At 38.5% G+C, this 24098-nt stretch overlaps 1 protein-coding gene across 2 annotated transcripts in view; it reads left to right on the forward strand.

Annotated features, from left to right (window-relative positions):
* The first annotated feature begins 888 nt into the window (after nt 1-888).
* Nucleotides 889-24098, forward strand: part of CDKL3 (cyclin dependent kinase like 3) — a 61919-nt gene continuing 38709 nt past the window's right edge. The window contains exons 1-4 of one of the 2 annotated variants that reach the window (XM_008691607.2): nt 889-977; nt 1438-1620; nt 8799-8993; nt 23542-23720. In XM_008691607.2, coding sequence (XP_008689829.1) covers nt 1456-1620; nt 8799-8993; nt 23542-23720 — 539 coding nt within the window. In that variant the 5' untranslated portion in view covers nt 889-977; nt 1438-1455. Of the gene's footprint in view, nt 978-1437; nt 1621-8798; nt 8994-23541; nt 23721-24098 lie in introns of those variants that run through there. The other variant, XM_040622442.1, reaches the window with a different exon arrangement.

The following is a 24098-nucleotide window of genomic DNA, read 5'->3' on the forward strand; positions in this document are numbered from 1 at the left end:
CTGAATATTCTCATTGTTTTGTCTTCCTGCTGTACGGATCCTAAATCTCTCCAGTATGTAGCTAAGGATGAAGACATACAGGTTGGTTCATATGCAGTGAAATGCTAAAGAAACTCATAGTTTATGGAGGCTGTCAGGTCAGCAGAACCCCATTGTAGTTCTTGAGCAATTAGTTAATGGCTCCCCCCCCCTTGCTGTGCCCTTGTATGTCAGGACATGTTGGTATGTCTACCGAACGCTTTTGTTTCCCAAAGAGGGTGTTTTTAAAAAGGAGTATTACGAGTTCGGAAAAAAGAATTAAAAGTATATAGCAGGTGTTCAAGAAACATTCTTGATTTAAGAACCGTTTCAACCCCATTTAAGGATGAATGTCGACAGCTGAGGTCCAACTCAGGTCTATGGAATATTAATATAACTAGGTAACTTAGACGACTATAATTACACAAGACTTCCTTGGAAGACTTGTTTTACAAGATGTCTCTATTTAATGACTCCAGCCATCCTTTTAGGACCCAGCACCAGCGGCAGAAGTTCTTTGGCCTGGAGGCATCTAAGAAGCAGGTCGGGCAAGCTTCCGCCTCTGTTGCCCCTCCCTAGAAGACATGCAGACTCTCGGTGCAGTAAAATGTGGATCCTACCCCACCTCTACTCAAAACCAACCTTGTGAGTTGGTCTCAATCCAAATATTCCCCACCCCAACCCCAAGAAAGCTTTCACTTAGCACCCACCGGGAACTTGTTTTCACCATTTCTCATTTTCTCTTCCGGGTCGGGCCGAGTGCGCCCGATGTTCCGGTCTTGCGCAGTAGGCCCCGAGCGCGAGGTCAGCGGCACCGTTGCCATGGTAGTGGGCTGCCTGGCGCTACAGGGGCTGGCAAGCTAAGTATGGTCGGTGTCCAGTTGTTCCGCCAGGACTGCGCGGAGCCAGGCCGGCGGGACAGCAAAATGGGCTGAGACATCGTCGGCTGACCGGAGGAGGTCGATTGCGGGGCAGGGGGCGCAACACTGGTCCGGGACCCTAAGACGTCTGGTTTGAGGAACCAGTGGGGCTGAGGTTTTCTTGGGTCGGGGGCCTGATCTGTAGGCGACTGCGGTATTTCGGGAACCCCATAGTTGAGGGGCGTATGACAGGAAGTGTGCGGACACCATTCCTGATGGATAGGTGACGTGTAGTGAGGGAATCTTAAATCTGAGTGTGCACGGGAATGACCGAGACAGCAGGAAGCTCCCTAACTTCTGGTGAGCGCTGGAGCCCCACGAGGACACCGTACTGCCTAGATGGCAGAGTTCCGGAGGACAAACAAGTGTCTGGAAAAGATTAATATTTTCCATGTTTACGTATTTTAAAATATGGGTTTATTGTGGAAGTGCATTGTTCAGCTTGTATAAATAAATGTACAAATGTTTAACTGTTTTTTTTTTTTTAATTTTTATGAAGAAGAATCCGGGCTTGAAAATGGAGATGTATGAAACCCTCGGAAAAGTGGGAGAAGGAAGTTATGGAACAGTGATGAAGTGTAAACATAAGGATACTGGGCAGATAGTGGCCATTAAGATATTTTATGAGAAACCAGAAAAGTCTATCAACAAAATTGCAACGAGAGAAATAAAGTTTTTAAAGGTTTGCTTCTTTTACCTTAATTGCTGTAAGTCAAAAGAGGAACTGTTATGGAATAAAAAATTATATAAGGGATCTTTTAGTTAACAGATGTATTAAGACGTAGTGTAGAATAAGAAAGTGTGGTACCCTATCTTATTGTCTACATTTTGAAATTTTATAGTGATACAAGATATATATGCTTATATATAATGTAGCAAAAGTTATGCCAAATATTATGAAATATTTATTCAGGAACAGTAAAAGCCAGTATCTGCTCTAAAGAACTTTTATTGTTTAATCAGAAGGATGGGAGGGCCCCTGAAAACAATGCTGAATAAAAGTGACTCATAATAAATGCCAAGTGAGTAACACAAAGTCCAATTGGGTAGAGAAATTTTCTCGGAGGAAATGGGACATGCGTTTGGTCTTAAAGGATGTGCAGAATTAAGGCAGGAGGGAGAAACTATTGCATTCTAGGTTAGGGTTACAACATAAACTCAGAGATGTTCAAGCAGGACAAAGTACAGAGAGCAGAGACATTGATCTGTAGAGTTTTTTGTACAGAAGTTGAAAGAAGTGAGATTAGAGAAGTAAACTGGAGTTAGGTTTTAAAGTCTTAGAAGGACAAAATTTGATTTTGAAAGAGGTGGAAGGTTTCATATTAAAAATAAAGCAACTATATATAATAATCTAGCACTATTTTTTAGAATACGTTGGAAGAGTAAAAATAGGGAGGTCTCATATAAGTTTAATTCAAGAATCCTGGTAAATAACATGAGACCCTTGCTGGGTTGCAGCAATTTGAATTTAAAGTTAGAAAAGCAAAATTAAAATAGAATATATTGCAAAAGAAGACATGAAGTAATGTAGAAGGAAACAGAGGGAGACAAAGGAATTGCTGAAATTTAGTGACTGTTCTCACTGATGGAAATACGAAAGACCCAAACGAGAAATGGTCTGGGAACTAGTTCAGTTTTAGAAATGTTGAATTTGATGTGACAAGAATACATTTAAGTAAAGCTGACTAGTATGCTTTTATAGATGCAGTGAAAAATAGAAATTTGTGTTGGTATGACAGGTCATCCCAGGGGAAAGAACTCAGGAGTGTGAAGAAAGGAGCATTAGCATTCCTTGGGGACTGGGTACAAAACTAGTGATTAAAAAAATATTTAAATCTACATATTTTACTTATTAGAATATAGATGCTTTAAGGTTTATGACTTGACAACATAGTCTAGATGTTTTATGTGATGAAGAAAATACTTTTTCATTTTTATTTGATAAAAAAGCAATATTCCCCTCTTTTATAATTGAAGTATAATTAACATATAATGTTATATTAATTTCAGGTATACAATGTAGTGATTTGACATTTCTGTACATTACTGAGTGCTCACCATGATAAGTGTAGTCATCATCTGTCACCATGAAATGTTATTGACCATATTCCCTGTGCTGTACTTTTCATTTCTGTGATTTTTAGCTTTATCCCTGGAAGTTTGTACCTCTTAATCCCCTTTTACCTATCTCACCCACCCACTCCCCTTATGCCCTCTAGCAACCACCAGTTTGTTTTCTGTATTTAAGAGTCTGTTTGATTTTTTTGTTTATTCATTTGTTTTGTGTTTTTTGGATTCCACGTATAAGTGAAGTCATATGGTATTTGTCTTTCTTTGACTAATTTCACTCATTGTAATACCTTCTAGGTCCATCCATGTTGTCTCAAATGTTAAGATCTCATTTTTGGGGTGGCACCTGACTGGCTCAGTCAGTAGAGCATGTGACTCTTGATCTCAGGCTTGTGACTTTGAGCCCCACGCTGGGTGTAGAGCTTACTTTAAAAAAAATCAAAAAAAAAAAAAAAAAGAATCTCATTCCTTTTTATGGTTGAGTAATATTCCATTATATATATACACCATATCTTTTTTATCCATTCGTCTGTGAATGGATAATTAGGTTGCTTCCGTATCTTAGCTATTGTAAATAACACTGCAGTAAACATAGTAGTGCGTACATCTTTTTTTTTTTTTTAATGATTTTTTATTATATTATGTTAGTCACCATACAGTACATCCCCGGTTTCCAATGTAAGGCTCGATGATTCATTAGTTGTGTATAACACCCAGTGCACCATGCAATACGTGCCCTCCTTACTACCCATCACCGGTCTATCCCATTCCCCCACCCCCCTCCCCTCTGAAGTCCTCAGTTTGTTTCTCATAGTCCATAGTCTCTCATGTTTCATTCCCCCTTCTGATTACCCCCCCTTTCTTTATCCCTTTCTTCCCCTACCAATCATCCTAGTTCTTATGTTCCATAGATGAGAGAAATCATATGATAGTTGTCTTTCTCTGCTTGACTTATTTCACTTAGCATTATCTCCTCCAGTGCCGTCCATGTTGTAGCAAATGTTGAGAACTCGTTCTTTCTGATAGCTGAGTAATATTCCATTGTATATATGGACCACAACTTCTTAATCCAGTCATCTGTTGAAGGGCATCTCGGCTCCTTCCACGATTTAGCTATTGTGGACATTGCTGCTATGAACATTGGGGTGCATATGGCCCTTCTCTTCACTACGTCTGTATCTTTGGGGTAAATACCCAGTAGTGCAATGGCTGGATCATAGGGTAGCTCAATTTTTAACTTTTTAAGGGACCTCCACACTGTTTTCCAGAGTGGCTGTACCAACTTGCATTCCCACCAACAATGTAGGAGGGATCCCCTTTCTCCACATCCTCTCCAACAATTGTTGTTTCTTGCCTTGTCTATTTTTGCCATTCTAACTGGCGTAAGGTGGTATCTCAGTGTGGTTTTGATTTGAATTTCCTTCTCCCATTCTGTGGGCTGCCTCTTAGTTTTTCTGACTGTTTCCTTGGCTGTGCAGAAACTTTTAATCTTGATGAAGTCCCATAAATTCATTTTATCTTTTGTTTCTCTTGCCTTTGGGGATGTGTCATGAAAAAGGTTGCTTTGGCCGATGTCGTAGAGGTTGTTGCCTATGTTCTCCTCTAGAATTTTGATGGATTCCTGTCTCACATCGAGGTCTTTCATCCATTTGGAGTTTATTTTTGTGTATGGTGTGAGATAGTGGTCAAGTTTCATTCTTTTGCATGTACCTGTCCAATTTTCCCAGCACCATTTATTGAAGAGACTGTCTTTTTCCCACCGGATGTTTTTTCCTGCTTTATCAAATAGCGTACATCTTTTTGAATTAGTGTTTTCACTTTCTCTGGGCAAATACCCAGTAATGGAATTACTGGATCATGTGGTATTTCTGTTTCTAATTTTTTGGGCAACCGCCATGCTATTTTCCACAGTGACTTCTTCAATTTATAGCCCCCCCCCAACAGTGCACAAGAGTTTCCTTTCCTCCATATTCTTGCCAACTCTTGTTGTTTTCTTGTCTTTTTAATATTAGCCATTCTGATTGGTGTGAGGTGATATCTCATTGTGGTTTTGATTTGCATTTCCCTGCTGATGAGTGATGTTGAGCATCTTTTATGCGTCTGTTTGCCATCTGTATATCTCCTTTGGAAAAATGTCTATCCAGGTCCTTTGCCTATTTTTAAATAGTATTGTTTGTCTTTTTTAGTGTTGGGTTGTGTAAGTTCTTTATATATGTTGGATATTAAACCCTTATCCGATACATCATTTTTAAGTGTCTTCTCCCATTCAGTAGGTTGCCTTTTTGTTTTGTTGATGGTTTCCTTTGCTGTGCAAAAGCTTTTTATTTTGGTATAGTCCCAATAATTTATTTTTGCTTTTGTTTCCCTTGCCTGAGAACACAGATCCATAAACATATTGCTAAGGGAGATCTCTAAGAGATTACAGCCTAATGTTTTCTTTTAGGAGTTTTATGGTTTCAGGTCTCACATTTAGGTCTTTAAGCCATTTTGAGTTTATTTTTGTGTATGGTGTTAGAGAGTGGTGCAGTTTCATTTTTTTGCACGTAGCTGTCCAGTTTCCCCAATACTATTTATTGAAAAGACTGTCTCTTCGTGATTGTCTTGCCTCCTTTGTTGTCAATTAATTGACCATATAGGTGTGTTCTGTTCTTTTGATTTGTGGTCATGTTTTTATGCCACTTCTGTTTATCTGTGTGTTCCATTGATCTCTGTGTCCTGTTCTGTTTGCCTATGTGTCTATTTTTGTGTGCGTACCATACTATTTTGTTACTATAGCTTTGTAGTATATCTTGAAATCTCGGATTGTGATACTTCTAGCTTTGTTCTACTTTCTCAAGATTGCGTTGACTATTGGAGGTCTTTTGTGATTCTATACAAATTTTAGGGTTATTTGTTTTAGTTCTGTGAAATTCTCTTCCTTCTTTGTTAGTTTATATTAGATATGATGGATTGATTTGTTTTTTAAATAAAATAAATACATTAGGCATTTATATATGTGGATTGTTGAAGTACTCTACTTTTAGACAGTGGAAAGAAAAGGTAAAGTCAGTAAAGATGTTATAATTTTGTGAGATGCCAGTCCTATCCCTCATCACCTAAAACACTGTAATACCGTAAGGCAATTGTTGTACAATTGTGAAATTGTGTTGTACAATAAGTGAAAATCTGATTAGATGGAGATCTTTTCCCAGGCAATATCTTTTGCTCTTTCTTCAACTCTGTTACATTTAAGCTGATTATTTTTTTCTACTTTATCATTTTGTAAAAACAACCAATATGTGGCAAGAACACAGAGATGAATTTAAAAATGTGCTTAACTATTACAACTGTTATGCAAACTGTTTTGAAACACCTTAACTATTTATTCTCATTGGCTTATTTATTTAGTTGGGTGTTTTTGTTTGTTTGTTTTATTTTTAAGTAGGCTCCACACTGGGCCTGAGATCAAGACCTGAGGTGAAATCAAGAGTCAGAAGCTTAACAAACCAAACCACCCAGTGGCCCTCGTTGGCTTATTTCTTATAGAATTTTTAGCTTGGTCTAATCTAATTCAACGAGAGAGAGTTCTTGGATTAATTCACATTTTTAGTCTAAAAATTTGCCATTATGGGGTGCCTGGGTGGCACAGCCGTTGGGTGTCTGCCTTCGGCTCAGGGCGTGATCCCGGCGTTCTGGGATCGAGCCCCACATCAGGCTCCTCCGCTGGGAGCCTGCTTCTTCCTCTCCCACTCCCCCTGCCTGTGTTCCCTCTCTCGCTGGCTGTCTCTATCTCTGTCAAATAAATAAATAAAAAATCTTAAAAAAAAATAAAAATAAATAAAAATTTGCCATTATGACTTCATTTGAATTAAATTTTTATCTACTAGAATTTTATTAAATACATTAAAGTTAGAGTAATTAGTGACAATATCTGTAGCAAAGTTGTCCGGTAATGAAGGAAAACAAAAGTAAACAACTTGAAGAGTGGCAGTGGAGCATTTCTAGGAGTTTCATGGTTAATTTGAGAAAGCACCTAATTCTTTACCCTGGTGGATCTTCCATAATGCTTATTAACTCACGTTAACTCTTCATTGCTTTAGCCTTTAAAATAAAGGCAGGAGAGGGAACCAGTAATTTTCCTTAGTTGAAGGATTAGTAGTGTAATGTCCAAAAGCAGTCAGTTGTTTTTGCTGCTGCTAGCATGGTGTCACTGCAGCACTCTGGCATCTTGCCAACCAGGGAAATTGGGAGCAAAAATAGGAAGGGAATCTGGCGTTATATTCTGGCATATTTTTCTTTCAGTCATATTTTAAGGACTTTGGTCTATGTGTTAGTATAGATAAGTAGAAAAATTGATAATTGTGCTGTTAGAATAAAGACCAATATTTTTCATAAAAGTTTAATTTTCTAATGACTCTAACATTGAAAATATACCTCTCAATTTTTAGCCAAATGAATAAATGCTTTAAGTAATTTGAAAATGTTAAATATTTGAGAATTGGTAATAATTAAGTTAGTGTGTTAAAAAATAAAGTAAGCAGTATAAAATATTGAACCTCGTTTGTTTTCTAAGCTGATGAATGCCGTTTTTGACCTTTTGAAGTTATTTTAACACTGGTTGTTACTAGTTTAAAAAGATTTCTTATTACTTAGTAGAATATTATAGACAGTGAACAAAAAGGTATCCACAAATAATTGTATATTTTTGTGAAGTTCTATGACTATAAATTGTTATTTCACATATCTGTAAAGTTTCTGCATATTTTGATACTCTTTTGTTCCAGTATAATTAATTAATTTATAATATCCACCTAGAACTTATGTTTCACTCTTGAGAGTTGAGGATCAAACTAAGAAAATTCTTTGAATTCAGATTGCAGACTGAGTGGCATTGAAATCCATGTTTATTTGAAAACATACCATTTTAAATTTCAGATGTTAGATTTAACTATAAACCAAGTTAAAGGATAGAAAGATATGTCTTAGGGGCACCTGGGTGATGCAGTATTTAAGTGTCTGACGCTTGGTTTCAGCTCAAGTCGTGATCTCAGGGTTGTGAGATCAAACTCCATATCTGCTGAGCTCGGAACCTGCTTGGGATTCTCTCTCTTTGTGTCCCTTTGCTCCTTCCCTTTGTACACACTCTCTCTCACTCTCTCTCTCTCTCAAATAAAGAAATAAATCTTAAAAAAAAGATATGTCTTAGCAGCATACCAGGTTGCATTATAGTACATTAACTCTAAATTATTTTAATAAACAATCAAATGCCAACTTGAAGTAAGGTAGTACATCTCCCCTTGTTCTGTATGTATTAATTATGAAATAGTTCAGCATTTTATTAAGTTTATTTTTTTTTTGGTAATCTCTATACCCAACATGGGGCTCAAACTCACGACCGCAAGATCAAGAGTTGCATGTTCTTCTGACTGAGCCAGCCAGGAGCCCCTAGTTTAGCATTTTTAAAAAATAGGAATATAAACAAATAAGTTGAAATAGTTCTACTGACATGCATGAGTCAAATAGGCTGAGAATAGGGCACCTGGGTGGCTCATTTGGTTAAGCGTCTTCCTTGGGCTCAGGTCCTGATCCCAGGGTCCTGGGATCAAGCCCCACATCAGGCCCCCTGCTCAGTGGGGAGTCTATTTCTTCCTCCCCTCCCTCTCTTGATCTCTCTCTCTTTCAAATAAGTAAATAAAATCTTTTAAAAAATAGGCTGAGGATATTTCTGCTTTTAAAAATTATATGGGTGTTATATGTATAAATTATTGTGCATAAAATAATTTATTATAAATCTGTTTCTTTTGTCAATAGCAATTTCGTCATGAAAACCTGGTCAATCTGATTGAAGTTTTTAGGCAGAAAAAGAAAATTCACTTGGTATTTGAATTTGTTGACCACACAGTATTAGATGAGTTACAACATTATTGTCATGGACTAGAGAGTAAACGACTTAGAAGATACCTCTTCCAGATCCTTCGAGCAATTGAATATCTTCACAATAATAACGTAAGTGCTTCGTAGTAAGCCAAACTATAGGATGTACATGAATCGTAAGTGCCCCTTAATGAAGGTTTTAAAAGTATTTTCCTGTACAATAGTAATTGACATCCTGAAACTGGGGTCACTACCTTACACTTTAGTTGCAGAATTGCAAAACATGTTAAGTACACATTAATAAAGCTGTAATTATAACAATAGGGCAGAGCAAGTATGAGATGCTAAAGGAAGTATCAGTAATTTGGTAAGGAGGAACCAGCAGTCAGTTGGGACCTTTTGTTGGGGAAATTACATCAAAATGTTGCCAGGCAGGCTCAAATGAAGGAACGTTTGGAGGTAGGAACTGGAAACTAGGACAGGGGAACGGCAAATGAATGTGGATGCCTTTAGGGAAAGAAAGCAGAAATAAAGTTGCTAAGAGGTACATAGTCTTGCTTAACATGAAAAAATCAAGACAGGAAAGATTAACTGTTCTAATTCTTAGTGTTGCCTTTAACATTGCCTAGTTAAGTGTTTAGCTCAGCAGGTTTTTATGGAGGTATTCGTTCCCAATTTCAGCTCTACTTTCTGGAAAGTTAGATATATATTCAGGATATAACAGGAAGAGCCTCAAAATATTTATTAGTAAGTGATATAGGCATAATATCTATATATCCTAAGATTTTTTTGATATCTTAATTTCTAATTTTATGTCTTGCTAATAGTGCATTTTATTTTGTGGTTTTGAAAAATGTGGTTGTGATAGCAACTGGAATTCAGATTGTCATTTCCTTGCCAGCTGGATCCATGGGGAGGCAGTATAATGTAATAGTTAAGAGCACAGTCTGTGGAATCAGACTATCCTAGATTTTCACCCACCAGCTTTTCTATGGGCAACCACACACCTGTGCAGTTCACAGCTCACTGTAGTAGTGCATAGTGACAGGTGGCAGCCGCATTACACTCTGGTCCCAGGAAAGATACTTAACCTCTCTGAGCCTGACTGTCCTCATCAGTAAAATGATATAGTACCGCACAGATTTTTTTGTAAAGCTCAAATTAGGCAGTAGGTATAAAGTGTTTAGCACTGTGTCAAGCATATTTTAAGTACTTAATAAGTAGTGCTGGTAGGGAGTTAGGAATAGTTGTATTATCTGTATCCCTATTGTGCCTTATCCATTTGGAAGTGTTTCTTGAATCAAGGGAAACACCAGTATGGGCTATACTCAGAGGAGAGGACTTCAAAGAGGAAGTAAAACTAAAGTAAGTAGAATTTGGAATTGTAGCTACAATTTCACTGGAATAGAAGAGGAAATAGATTCAGATGGGGTACCACTGTGAGAACAGTGGCAGGCCTGAGCAGGGGACTTCAGAGAGTGGTGGTGAGTGAGCTTTACAGAGACTAGGTAAAGGGTGGTAAGATTGCACAGGTTCCCTGAGGAGAGGTTTCCAGAATCTTGAAATTCATCCTGAACAGTTTGGACTTTTTCCTGAGGATACTGGGAAACTGCAGAAGGGTTTTGACCTGTCTGTAACAGGATTAAAACAAAACCTGAGCTTATTTTGGCAGGTGTAGAGGAGAAGTGTGGGTAGAAGCAGATCAGGTGAGAGGCTATTGTGACAGTCCAGATATGAAGCGGTAAGGACTTGAAATAGGAGGAGGAAGGATGGCAAAGGCAGAGGATGGAAAGACTCAAAGCGGAAATGATGATAGGATGTGGGGTCTGAGTAGATATGAGAGGGATGTGAACAAAGTAAGAAATCAAAGATAATTACAAAAATTTTAATTGAGTGCAGGAGCATTATGGTGCCAGTGGCAGTAACCGGTTTTACAGGAGGGGAATTGCTTTTTAGAAACATTGATATATTTTAAGGGACAGTGAGAATTTCTAAGACAGAATAGTGGTTGACCTATTATTTAACATGGTCTTTCTAGGAAGTTGTCAGAACTGTATATACAGATTCGGGAACTTTATCTTAGAGACTATGGTTGAAGAGGTAAGGATGGATTATTTTCCAAGGGACAGAAAGAAAAGTAAGTGGTAGTCCTCAGCACCAAATATGTAAGAATGTCCATGGAATTGTGGGGACAGCAGAGAAAAGGCCTAGAGAGAAGCATCTAAATCCTTTTATTCTCTTGGTCTTACCCAGGACCTAAAGTAAAATTATCCCTGTCGCTCATCTCACAGAATATTGTAAAGTTAGTTATTCCTGAGAATTAAGGCAGCTGTGAGTGAAGTGGCTCATTGGAATATTGTTATGCCTATTATCTGTATATCTAGGTTCTGGCCTTGATGATTTAAGGTATCTTCATGTTGACAAAAATCAAGAAAGAAAAACTTTATTTTCCTAATATCTCCAATTTCAGATGAATGTTTTTATGTAACTGAAATTTCTAAAATAGTGTCTACCATGATACCAATGTTACTTTCATAATTTATGAAGTCAGATACAGTTCAGTACCTGAAAAGCTTTTTATCTCCAGAAATATTTGTTTACCTTCTTTCATTTAATAATGAAAATAGGTTTTCTTTCCTATATTGGCTTCTATGCAGCTCAAATAAAAATTTACTGTTCAGTTACAGTAACTAGTTAATTATAGGAATTTGGTTTATCTTTTTCACTCTGGTTGTTTTTTAAAATTTAAAATTTTGATCTGGTTAGTAGTATAAGCCTCATAGACCTGAATGAAATATAACATTGTATGTCAACTCTACTTAAAGAAATTTAAAAATATATTATAAAATATCCAAACTATGTAGCATAAGATTATGTGCTATTTGTGCTGATGTGCACTGCTGGTCTTCCACTATCAAACACAGAAGTAAGAGTTGACTATGTCTGGCTTTTGCAAGTGGGATGTTATAATTTCAGCTCATTATTTTAGAGCAAATGGGTATGACAGATTAAAACTGTGTAAACAGGGCACTTGGGTGGCTCAGTCGGTTAAGCATCTGCCTTCAGCTCAGGTCATGATCCCAGGGTCCTGGGATCGAGCCCCACATCGGGCTCTCTGCTCAGCAGGAAGCCTGCTTCTCCCTCCTCTCTGCAACTCCCCGTGCTTGTGCTCTCTTGCTGTCTGTCTCTGTCAAATAAATAAAGTCTTAAAAAAAATAAAACTATGTAAACAATAAATCTTAGCATGCTTTTATTTCATAAAATTATTTTTAAAAACTCAAAGTTTTGGAATTCATGTGATAATTCAGATTGCTTATTGTGTACTTAGAAAATAGCATACTATACACAAAATTGTAAACGTCATACAAATAGCAATAATTCTTCAAAAATAGTCCAAGTCCGGTAAGCTTGTGAAACAGTCTAGGTGCTATGTAAGAGCTTGTTTATTCTAAATGAATAAAGTTTTGTGAATCCTGAAAAAAAATATTATAAGTCACTTTGAAACCATTTTGGAAGCGAAGTGTAAATGCAAATATTTGGCCACTTATGGGGAAGAAATGGTTATTCGTTCCCTCATTCCTTTATCCAATAAATATTCATTGAGCATCTTCTGGTAGCAATCATTGATTGTAGTAGGAGCTGAGGATGCAGCCTTGAGTGAAAAAGACTTGATTCCTGTCCTTATGGAGCTTCTTAAATTTTATTAAATTTTCAGTAACCTTTATGAATTACGAAATATTCTGAATAATACCAAAGCACTGTTGATATTTCTTAGCCCCATCCCACCTCCTACTCCACAAAGCCCTTCTTCCCTAAGTTTAGGCCACTTTTGCATAGTGTTTTATTTATTTTTATTTTTTAAAAGATTTATTTGAGAGAGAGAGAGAGTGAATGATGGGGTGGGGCAAAGGGAGAGAGAGAGAGAGAAGCAGACTCCCTGCTGCCCAAGAAGCCTGACATGGGGCTCAGTCTCAGGACCTGGAGAGCATGACCTGAGCCAAAGGTAGACACTTAACCAACTGAGCCACCCCGCTGCCCCTTGCATAGTTTTTTTTTTTTTTTAACTCTGCTTTGAATTTTAAACTCATAGTCTTCTAAACAGGGAATTGTTACTATTTGGATAATGCTATTGTTAACATTTTATTATTATTTAATATGTTTTGGGGTTCCTGGATGGCTCAGTCAGTTAAGCGTCCCACTCTTCGTTTCTGCTCAGGTCATGATCTCAGGGTCATGAGATTGAGCCCCACATCGGGCTCTGTAATCAGCACAGAATCAGCTTGAGATTCTCTCTCTCCTTCTTCCTCTGCCCCTCTTCTCCCCCCCAGCTCACTCATGTGCACATGTGCACTCTCTCAAAAAAAAATCTTAAAAAAATAATATGTTTTAATATATTAATATTTTGCTTCATCTACTCTGAGGTATCTTAAATTATAGGTACCCTGACGTTTTACTCCTAAATAGGTCACTATGTATCTCTTTATAAAAGCATATTTTCCATTGGACAGCCACATGCTGAAGATTGAAACTGGACCATTTTCTTACACCACACACAAAAATAAACTCAAAATGGATGAAAGACCTAAATGTGAGACAGGAATCCATCAAAATCCTAGAGGAGAACATGGACAGCAATCTCTTTGATCTCAGCCACAGCACCTTCTTTCTAGACACTTCTCCAAAGGCAAGGGAAACAAAGGCAAAAATCAACTATTGGGACTTCATCATGTTAAAAAGCTTTTGCACAGCAAAGGGAACTGTTGACAAAACCAAAAGACAACCTCCAGAATGGGAGAAAATATTTGCAAATGCCGTATTAGATAAAGGGCTAGTATCCAAAATCTTTAAAGAACTTATCAAACTCAGCAACCAAAGAACAAATAATCCGATCATGCAATGGGCAGATGACATGAACAGACATTTCTCCAAAGAAGACATGCAAATGGCCAACAGACACATGAAAATATGCTCAACATCACTCGGCATCAGGGATTACAAATCAAAACCACAATGCGATACCACCTCACACCAGTTAGAAAGGCTAAAATTAACAAGTCAAGAAACAAGCTTTGGCGAGGGTACAAAGAAAGGGGAATCCTCTTACGCTGCTGGTGGAAATCCAAGCTGGTACAGCCACTCTGGAAGACAGTATGGAGGTTCCTCAAGAAGTTAAAAATAGAGCTACCCTATGATCCAGCACTTGCACTACTAGGTATTTACCCCAAAGATACAAAGGTAGTAATCCAAAGGGGCACCTGCACCCCAGTGTTTATAGCTGCATTGTCCACAGTAGCCAAACTATGGAAAGAGCCCAGATATCCATTGACAGATGAATGGATAAAGAAGATGTGGTATATGTATGCAGTAGAATATTACTCATCCTTCAGAAATTGAAATCTTGCCATTTGCAACAATGTGGATGGAACTAGAGGGTATTAAGTGAAATAAGTCAATCAGAGAAAGATAATTATCATATGATTCCACTCATATGTGGAATTTAAGAAACAAATCAGAGTAGCATAGGGGAAAGGGGGGGGAATAAAATAAGATGAAATCAGAGAGAAGAGGGAGACAAACCATAAGAGCCTCTTAACCATAGGAAACAAACTGAGGGTTGCTGGAGGGGAAGTGAGTGGGAGGATGGGGTAACTAGGTGATGGGCCTTAAGGAGGGCACGTGATGTAATGAGCACTGGGTGTTATATACAACTGTTGAATCACTGAACTCTACCTCTGAAACTAATAATACATTATATGTTAATTGAATTTAAATTAAAAAAAAACCAAAAACATTCTCCTATATAACTTCAGAATCATGATTACATCTGCACAATAATTCTTTAATGTCATGTAATACCAAACTTATATTAAATTGTACCCAGTTGTTCCTAAAATATCTTTTACAAATGATTTATTAAGATTAAGATCCAATCAAGGACTGCAATTTCCATTTGGTTTTTAGGGCATAAAGGGAATTCCCAGTTTTTTGGTCTACTTCAAACATCCTTATTCAGCCTCTTTCTAGAAGCTACTGGCTTATTTTTTCATATACACATTAGTGTTTAATTGTATAATTTTCCAACTGGAAAGTTTATCAAATCAAAGTTCTAGGTGATTTAGAACCAGGTTCTCTGAGGCTGTTAGATGATATGGAAATTTGAGTTCTTGCCTCAGATGAGTGTTTACCTTCAAGCATATAGGGCTACAAAAGCAGAGGTATTATAAATCAGATTAAAAAAACTTTTGAAGATTTTATTTATTAGAGACAATGAGAGAGCACAAGCAGGTGGAGCAGCAGAGGGAGAGGCAGAAGCAGACTCCCCGCTGAGCAGGGAGCCTGATGTGGGGCTTGATCCCAGGACTCCCAGATCATGATCTGAGCCTATCACACCAACAAAAACTACTCTCATTTCTTTGTATTCCCCTCCAGCTTTTACCCACATACAGACCTTGTGCTTAAAATTGGTAAACGTCTCAATTTCTGTCCTAAAGTTCATATTCATGGGGGCACCTGTGTGGCACAGTCGGTTAAGCATCTGCCTTCAGCTTGAGTTGTGATCCCAGGATCCCAGGATGAAGCCCCATGTCAGGCTCCCTGTTAAGTAATCTCTACACCCAACGTGGGGCTTGAACCTACGTTGAGACGAAGAGCTGCATGCTCCTCTGACTGAGCCAGCCAGGCATCCCTAGGTAATAGTTCTTTAGATATAACATCAAAAGCAAAAGTAATCAAAGAAAAAAGTAGACAAATTTGACTTCATCAAAATTAAAAACTTTTGTACATCAAAGGACACTATCAAGAAAGTAAAAAGTTCACAGAATGAAAGAAAATATTTGCAAATCATATATCTGATAAGTATCCAAGATATGTAAAATACAACTCAAGAGTAAAAAGACAACCCAATTTAAATATGGGCAAAGGATTTGAGTAGACATTTCTCCAAACAAAATATATAAATGGCTGATAGCACATGAAACGATGCTCGATATCATTAGTCATTATGAAAATACAAATCAAAATTACAATGAGAAATCACTTCACGCCCACCAGGCTGGCTGTAATTTAAAAAGCAGACGATGACGAATATTGGCGAGGAAGTAGAGAAATTGGAACGGTCATACACTGCTGGTGGTAATGTAAAATGGTGCAGATGGTATGGAAAACAGTTTGGCAGTTACTCAAAAAGTTAAATATAGAACTACCATATGACCTAGCAATTCTAGTTCTAGGTATCTACATGAGAGAATTGAAAACATGTGTTCACATGAAAATTTGCACAAGAATATTCATAGCAGCATTATTCATAATAGCCAAAAAATGGAAACAACTCAATTATATATCAGTCTGATGAATGGATAAACAAATGAGGTATATACATACAATGAAATGTATTCAGCCATAAAAAGGAATGAAGTACTGATATATGCCTCACCATGAATGAACCTTGAAAACATCGTGTTAAATGAAGAAATTCAGATGTAAAAATCACACAGTATAAATTCCATTAAAATGAAAACTTCAGGGCTGGCAAATTCATATTTGTATATCTTCTTTGAAGAAATGTCTATTCAAGTCCTTTGCTCATTTTTAAACTGGGTTACTTGTCTTTTTATTGTTGAGTTGTACTTTATGTATTTGAATATTAGATGCTTAACAGATACAGAATTTGCAAGTATTTTCTCCTGTGGGTTGCCTTTTTGTGTTCTTGATCATGTTCTTTTGTATGTAGTTCTTTTTATTTTTGTTTATTTATTTATTTATTAATATTTTATTTATTTATTTGTCAGAGAGAGAGAGAGAGTACACAAGCAGGGGGAGCAGCAGGCAGAGCAGGCAGAGGGAGAAACAGGTTCCCCACTGAGCAAGGAGTCTGATGCGGGACTTGATCCTAGAACCCTGGGATCATGACCTGAGCCAAAGGCAGATGCTTAACTGACTGAGCCACCCAGCCATCCCTATTTAGTTCTTTTTAATAATTTCTTTCTTTTTATGGGTATTTTTTATTTTTAATTTTTAAAAATCATATTATATATTTATATATATTATATATTATACATATATATTATAAAAGAGAGAGAGTGAGAGCATGAGTGGGAGAAGGGGTAGAGGGAAAAGGACAGAGAGACTCTCCAGCAGACTCCCTACTGAGTGCAGAGCTCCCCACAACCTTAAGATCATGACCTGAGCTGAAACAAAGAGTCGGATGCTTAACCAACTGAGCCACCCAGGCACTCAGGATATTCCTTATTTGATGAGACATTGTGTTCATACTTTTCTTTAGTTCTTTAGACATTGTTTCCTTTAGCTTGGAACATTTTTTTAAAGTTTTATTTATTTATTTTTTTAGTAATCTCTACACCCAATGTGGGGCTTAAACCCACAACCCAGAGATCAAGAGTCATGCACACTACTGACTGACCCAGCCAGGCACCCCTAGCTTAGAACATATTTAAAATAGTTGATTATTGTCTACAGCAAATTCAATATCTGAGCTTCTTCAGGGAAGATTCACTCTTTCTTCCTTCCTTCCTTCCTTCCTTCCTTTCTTTCTTTCTTTCTTTCTTTCTTTCTTTCTTTCTTTCTTTCTTTCTTTCTTTCTAGATTCATTTATGTTAGGGGTGCCTGGGTGGCTCAGTTGGTTAAGCATCTGCCTTCGGCTAAGGTCATGATCTCAGGGTCCTGGGATCGAACCCCACATCGGGCTCCTTGCTCAGCAAGGAGACTGCTGCTCCCTCTCCCTCTGCTTGCCTCTCCCCATGCTTGTACTCTCTCTCTCTCTCTCTCTCTGTGTCAAATACATAAACAAAATCTTAAAAAAAATGCTAAAAAAAGATTTATTTATTTTAGAGAGACAGAGTGAGAGAGAGAGAGAGAGTGAGGGGAGGGAGAGAATCTTCAAGCAGACTCCCCACTGAGTATGGAGCCCTATGCAGGGCTTAATCCCAAGACCCATGAGATCATGACCTGAGAAACCAAGAGTCTGATGCTCAACTGACTGACCCATCCAGGCACCCCAGGGAAGATTTCTTATGGACTGCTTTTCTCTCCATATATGGGCCATACTTGTTTCTTTGCATATCTTTTTAAGAGATTTTAGAGATACCTTTAGAGATCCTTTTTAGAGATTTAGAGATACCTTTTTTGGAAATTTATAATTTTTTGTTGAAAACTGGAATTTAAAATAACATAATGTGAAAACTCTGGAAATCAGAATTTGCCATTTCTCAGAGTTTGTTGTTGTGGCTGTTTAGTTACTTTACTGAACTAATTCTGCAAAATGTGTATTCTTCCTCATGTGTGACCACTGAAATCTCTGCTCATTTGGCTTAGAGGTTAGCTAATGATTAGGCAGAGATTTCCTTAAATGCTTGAAACCAAGAAATCTCTCAGCCTTTTTTACTGAGGGGCTCTTTCAGTGTGTTGGGACATGCCTCAGTGTTCAGGCAGGCAGTTTGCGACTCTCACTTGATCTTACCTTCTTGCTTGCTCAGAGCCTCAAACTAATCCACAGGTAAGAGCTTTCATACCATCTCCAGTCTTTCCTGGGCATGTGCATAGCTCTGCATGTGGCTGTTTGGATTCTCAGGAATTTGTTGAAGCCTTTCTCTTTCGTTCCCTTTTTTTTTTTTTAATATTTTATATATTTATTTGACACAGAGAGTGGGGGGAGGGAGAAAGCAAGCACAAGCAGGGGGAGCCGCTGAGGGAGAGGAAGAAGGCTTCCCGCTGAGCAGGGAGCCTAATGCAGGGCTTGCTCCAGGACCCTGGAATCATGACCTGAGCCGAAGGTAGACACTTAATTGACTGAGCCACCCAGGCACCCCTATGTTGAAGCTTTTCAAACCCGTTATGGACATCTTACTCCCAATCTATCTTTTTAAGTATTTTGGCCAACTTGTTGTTTGTCCTAATTGTTACAGCTACCTCAGGTGGCTATAATGTTATAAAGTGGCTGTTAGTTATTTCTGACCAAGACCCCAGGAGAAAAGCTCTATGCACTAGGCAAGCTCTGCCTTTGGTCAAAAAAAGACAAGGCTTCTAGTGGGATTTTCCAGTGACTTGTCAGACAGGTCAAATAATGATAGTTACCTGGGAATGGGGCTTTGGAGGAGATATAACCTGTTCCACTTTCTCCGGTGGCTGCTAGGCTACTGGTTTTCCTATGATTTTGGGGACTGTTGGTTTACAAAGTCCCAGAAGCTAGGGAGAGGGAAGTAAAATAAGGCGAATTAAGAATACTGGGGGTTGGGGGGTTGGGGGCAGTGCGTGAGTGGCTCAGTCAGTTCAACATCCAGGTCTTGGTTTTGGCTTAGGTCATATCTCATGGGTCTGGAGATCAAGAAGGCACCCCACCCCCACCCCCATGGGGCTTGGAGCTCAGTGGGGAGTCTGCTTGAAGATTCTCTCCCTCTGCTTCTCCCCCCACTTGTGAGCTCTTGCAGGCGTACTCTGTCTCAAATATATAATAAATCTTTTTTAAAAAATACTGTATGGGTAGGAGTGACCGGCTGGCTCCATCGGTAGAACACGTGACTGTTGATCTTAGGGTTCATGAGTTCAAGCTGCATGTTGGGTGTGGAGCTTTCGTTAAAAAAAAAAAACAAAAAAAACCGTATGGATCATATGGTTTATGTTTTAACTTTTTAAAGAACTGCCAAACTGTTTTCCAAAGTTGCTGTATCATTTTACATCCCCACTAACAATGCATTCCAGTTTTCCACTTCCTCCCCAGTATTTGTTTATTGTCATTTTGGTTGTGGCAATTCCAGTGGGTGTGAAATGGTACTTTTTCTTTTTGGGAAGTAAAAATGTCTTTATTTACAGATGATATGATCATCTATGTAGAAAATTCTATGGAGGGGCGCCTGGGTGGCTCAGTCATTAAGTGTCTGCTTTCGGCTCAGGGAGTGATCCCAGGGTCCTGGGATCCAGCCCCGCATCGGGCTCCCTGCTGGGAGCCTGCTTCTTCCTCTCCCACTCCCCCTGCTTCTGTTCCCTCTCTTGCTGGCTGTCTCTCTCTGTCAAATAAATAAATAAAATCTTTAAAAAATCCTATGGAATCTGCAACAAAACAGAACTAATTTGTAAGTTTGTCAAGGTTGTGGGATGTAAGATCTGTGTATCAAAATTAATTGTATTTTTATATACTGGCAATCAACAATCAGAAATTGAAATTAGGGGCACCTGGGTAGCTCAGTTGGTTAATCATCTGCCTTCAGCTCAGGTCGTGATCCTGGGGTCCTGGGATCAAGCTCCATGTCAGGGTCCCTGCTCAGTGGGGATCTTGTTTCTCCCTCTTTGCGGCCCTCCCCCTGCTCGTGCTCTCTTTCTGTCAAATAAATAAATAAAATCTTTAAAAAAAAAGAAATAAAAAATACCATTAAACAGGGCACTTGGGTGGCTCAGTCAATAGAGCATGTGATTCTTTTTTTTTTTTTTTTAAGATTTTATTTATTTATTCGACAGGATAGAGACAGCCAGCGAGAGAGGGAACACAAGCAGGGGGAGTGGGAGAGGAAGAAGCAGGCTCATAGCGGAGGAGCCTGATGTGGGGCTCGATCCCATAACGCCGGGATCACGCCCTGAGCCGAAGGCAGACGCTTAACCGCTGTGCCACCCAGGCGCCCCTAGAGCATGTGATTCTTGATCTTAGGGTTCTGAGTTCAAGCTCCAGGTTGAATGAAAAGACTACTTAAAAATAAAATCTTTCTCTTTTTTTTTTAAAGATTTATTTGAGGGAGAGAGAGAGAATGTGTGTGCATATGGGAGGGGAGGAGTAGAGGGGGAGGGAGGGAGAGAGCTTGATCCCATGACCTTGAGATCATGACCTGAGCCAAAACTAAGAGTGGGACACTTAACTGACTGAGCCACCCAGGTGCCCCCCCCCAAAAAAAACAAAACCAAAAAAACCACCATTAAACAGCTTTAAATATAAGAAATACTTAGGGAGAATCTGACAAAAGATGTATGAGACCTATAAACTGAAAACTACTAAACATTAAGAGAAATTAAAGACCTAAACAAAGGGAAAGAAATATTGTCTCTATGGAGGTCATAGTGTGATAGTGGAAGACCAAGGAGGATGTAGTCAAGCATAGAGTTTTAAAAGTTGGGCTTTGGAAAGTGCTTGGTTCTCAAGGATAACAAAATTCCATATATAGTCATGGTGTTAGTTGTGGAAAAGAATGAAAATATTAGGGTATCAACTGGATGGATCTTTCTGCCTGTGTTTAAAGGACTGAGGAGGAGGACAATGGATATGTGGTGGGCAGAATTTGTGAATGGTATCTTGATTTGCTTTTCTATGTCAGTGTTTGCTCATGTTATATCTTTAGATATTGGTATAGTGCCTGGCATATAGTAGCCATTCAATAAAAGTTGTAGAAATAAAGAAAGATTAATATAGTTTTATGGATGGCACCCTTAAGGTGGCACATTACCCCAAGTTAATTTTTTGGCCATTTATGGAGGGAGACTGAGGCAGAACAAGAGCCAATCCAAAAGACTTATATAAGTAAGTTGTATAAACAAGGAAAGGTCCTAGATTTCTGTCACTGAGATATTTTCACTTGTGCTGACACATTTCATAAAATTTTTAAACGCTTTCTTTGTTTTAGGCACTGTATTGGTCACTAGGGATATAGCTTGAACAAGACAGACATACATCTTGCCCTTGTGGAGCTTTCAGTCTAGTGGGAGTTACAAACAAGTAAACAGACAATTAATAATGTGGCATGACAAATAATGTGATGGGGGAAGTGCAGAACGATGTGAGACCATATACGAGGAACATCTAATATAAATACCTAAGCTAAGATCTAAAGAAATAGTTGGTCAGGCAAAGTGTTCTAGGCAGTTGGAAAAACATCAGCAAATGCACAGAGGTGAGACAAACCTTGGAAAATTGGGAAATATCCTATAGGCTAGGAAAGGGAAGTTGAGAAAGTGAGCAAGGGCCAAATTCTACAAGGCCTTATAAACCATTTTCGGGAGTTTCAAATTTGTCCTATGGGATGGGGAATCCTTGAAGGATGTTAAGCCGGGAAGTGACATGATCACACATGTGATTTTTTTTAGTTTTAATTTTTTTTTTTTTTTTTAGTAACCACTACAAACAGTGTAGGGCTCAAACCCATGATCCCGAGATCAAGAGTCACATGCTCTTCCAACTGAGCCAGGCTGGTGCCACACACATGTGATTGTAAAATAGTATTGTGACTTCCTTTTGTGGACAGTGGGTTGGAGGGGATCAGAATGAATTCAGGGAGACCAGTTGGCAATGCAGTAATTTTGGTGAGAGAGTTGAGGGAACTTGAACTAGGGACAAAAGTATGTATGGGAGCTGAAGGAGAAGGTTACCTCGGTTTCTGGCTTAAGCCATGGGGTCAATGTTTGATCCATCCTCTAAAGGAGCTAAAGGACTGTTGAGAACAAATAGGTTTAGGGGAGAATATGCATTCAGTTTCGGAATTGCTAAGTTTAAGGGGTGTCTGGGTCAGCTTTGTTGGACTTCTTGTGGACTTCCACTCCTTGTGGAAATCAGGAGTATTATCTTGATTAGAGATAGAAATTTGGAAATCATCAGTATATTGTTAGTTACTAAAGGTAGAAGAGTAGATGAGATTGAGATGGAGCAGCCAATAGGTGAAAAGAAAGCCAAGAGAGTATGGTTTCCCCATAACAAATGAAGAAAGTGGTAAAAAAAAAAAAAAAAAAAAACCAAATGAGTAAATGTGATTACCCAGGGAACATGATGTATGAGAAAAGAAATCCTGAGACCAGAAACCTACTTTTAAGAGACAAAGAGAAAAAGAGGAAATGCCACAGAAATAGAAGGGACTGGGAGAATTTTAGGTCCCTGAAATCGGGAAGGGAGGAGTAGTTGGCAAAATTTTTACACTAAGTTAACAAGTCAGATGTGTATATTGAGGGATGTAATTGGATACAGCAACAATGAAGTTCATGATGACTGTGGTTGTGGCCGTCTAATGGAATATAGAAGCAAAAGAAAGATTATATTACTTTAAGGAGTGAATGAGTGGTGAGAAAGAGAAGATTTAGTAAAGATAATATCTTCAAGAGGTTTAGCTGTGAAGGAATGAAAGAAAGGGCAATTAGTTGTATCTAGAATGACATGAGGTTAAAGGAAATAACCTGTTTTTCATTAAGTTCTTTTGGTTACTTTTCTTTTTGGGAATGTGATTTACCTTTTCAGTATTATGTCTGTTTTCTTGGCTTCATTTCATTTAAAAAAAAAAAGATTTTGTTTATTTGAGAGAGAGAGAAAGCAAGAGAGCACGGGGGGGGGGGGGTGTGAGCAGAGAAGAGGGAGAGGGACAGACTCTGGGCTGAGCATGGAGCCTGATGCAGGGCTTGATTCCAAGACCCTGAGATCGTGACCTGAGCCAAAATCAAGAGTTGAAGGCTCAAACGACTAAGCCACCCAGGCACCCCGGCTTCATTTTATTTTGAGATGATGGATGGGGCAAGAATTGAAAACATGTAACTATTTAGCTTTTGCCTTGTGTAGTTAATCCTTTGCATGTGATAAGAAAATAGCATGTGATAAGAAAATAGCTTTACTGTTTTAATTAGCTAGGTTTTCTCAGTATAATTTTTGAATGATCCTCTAGATAATGAAATCTCATTTTAATGTATTTAATCTTCTGTTTGTTTTTAGATCATTCATCGAGATATAAAACCTGAGAATATTTTAGTATCCCAGTCAGGAATTACTAAGCTCTGTGATTTTGGTTTTGCACGAACTCTAGCAGCTCCTGGGGGCATTTATACGGACTATGTGGCCACACGCTGGTATAGAGCTCCAGAATTAGTATTAAAAGATACCTCTTATGGAAAGTATGTATATTTTGGGATCCTGTCTGGCTTTTCCTGGTCATCTCTTTTTTCCCTTTGTGTATCTGTCACCCCAACTTGTGATACCCTCTGCCTTCTGCTTGTGGGTTAGGAATAAGAAAGGGGGGGCACCTGGGTGGCTCAGTCGTTAAACATCTGCCTTAGGCTCAGGGCGTGATCCTGGGGTCCTGGAATCGAGCCCCACATCAGGCTCCTCCGCTGGGAGCCTGCTTCTTCCTCTCCCACTCCCCCTGTCTGTGTTCCCTCTCTCGCTGGCTGTGTCTCTCTCTCTGTCAAATAAATAAAATCTTAAAAAAAAAAAAAAAAAGGAATAAGAAAGAGATGCCTCTAAAAAAAAGAGAGACCCTCTAGGCACCTGCC

This window comes from Ursus maritimus, unplaced genomic scaffold (assembly GCF_017311325.1).
Source record: "Ursus maritimus isolate PB19 unplaced genomic scaffold, ASM1731132v1 scaffold_5, whole genome shotgun sequence".
NCBI lineage: Eukaryota > Metazoa > Chordata > Mammalia > Carnivora > Ursidae > Ursus > Ursus maritimus.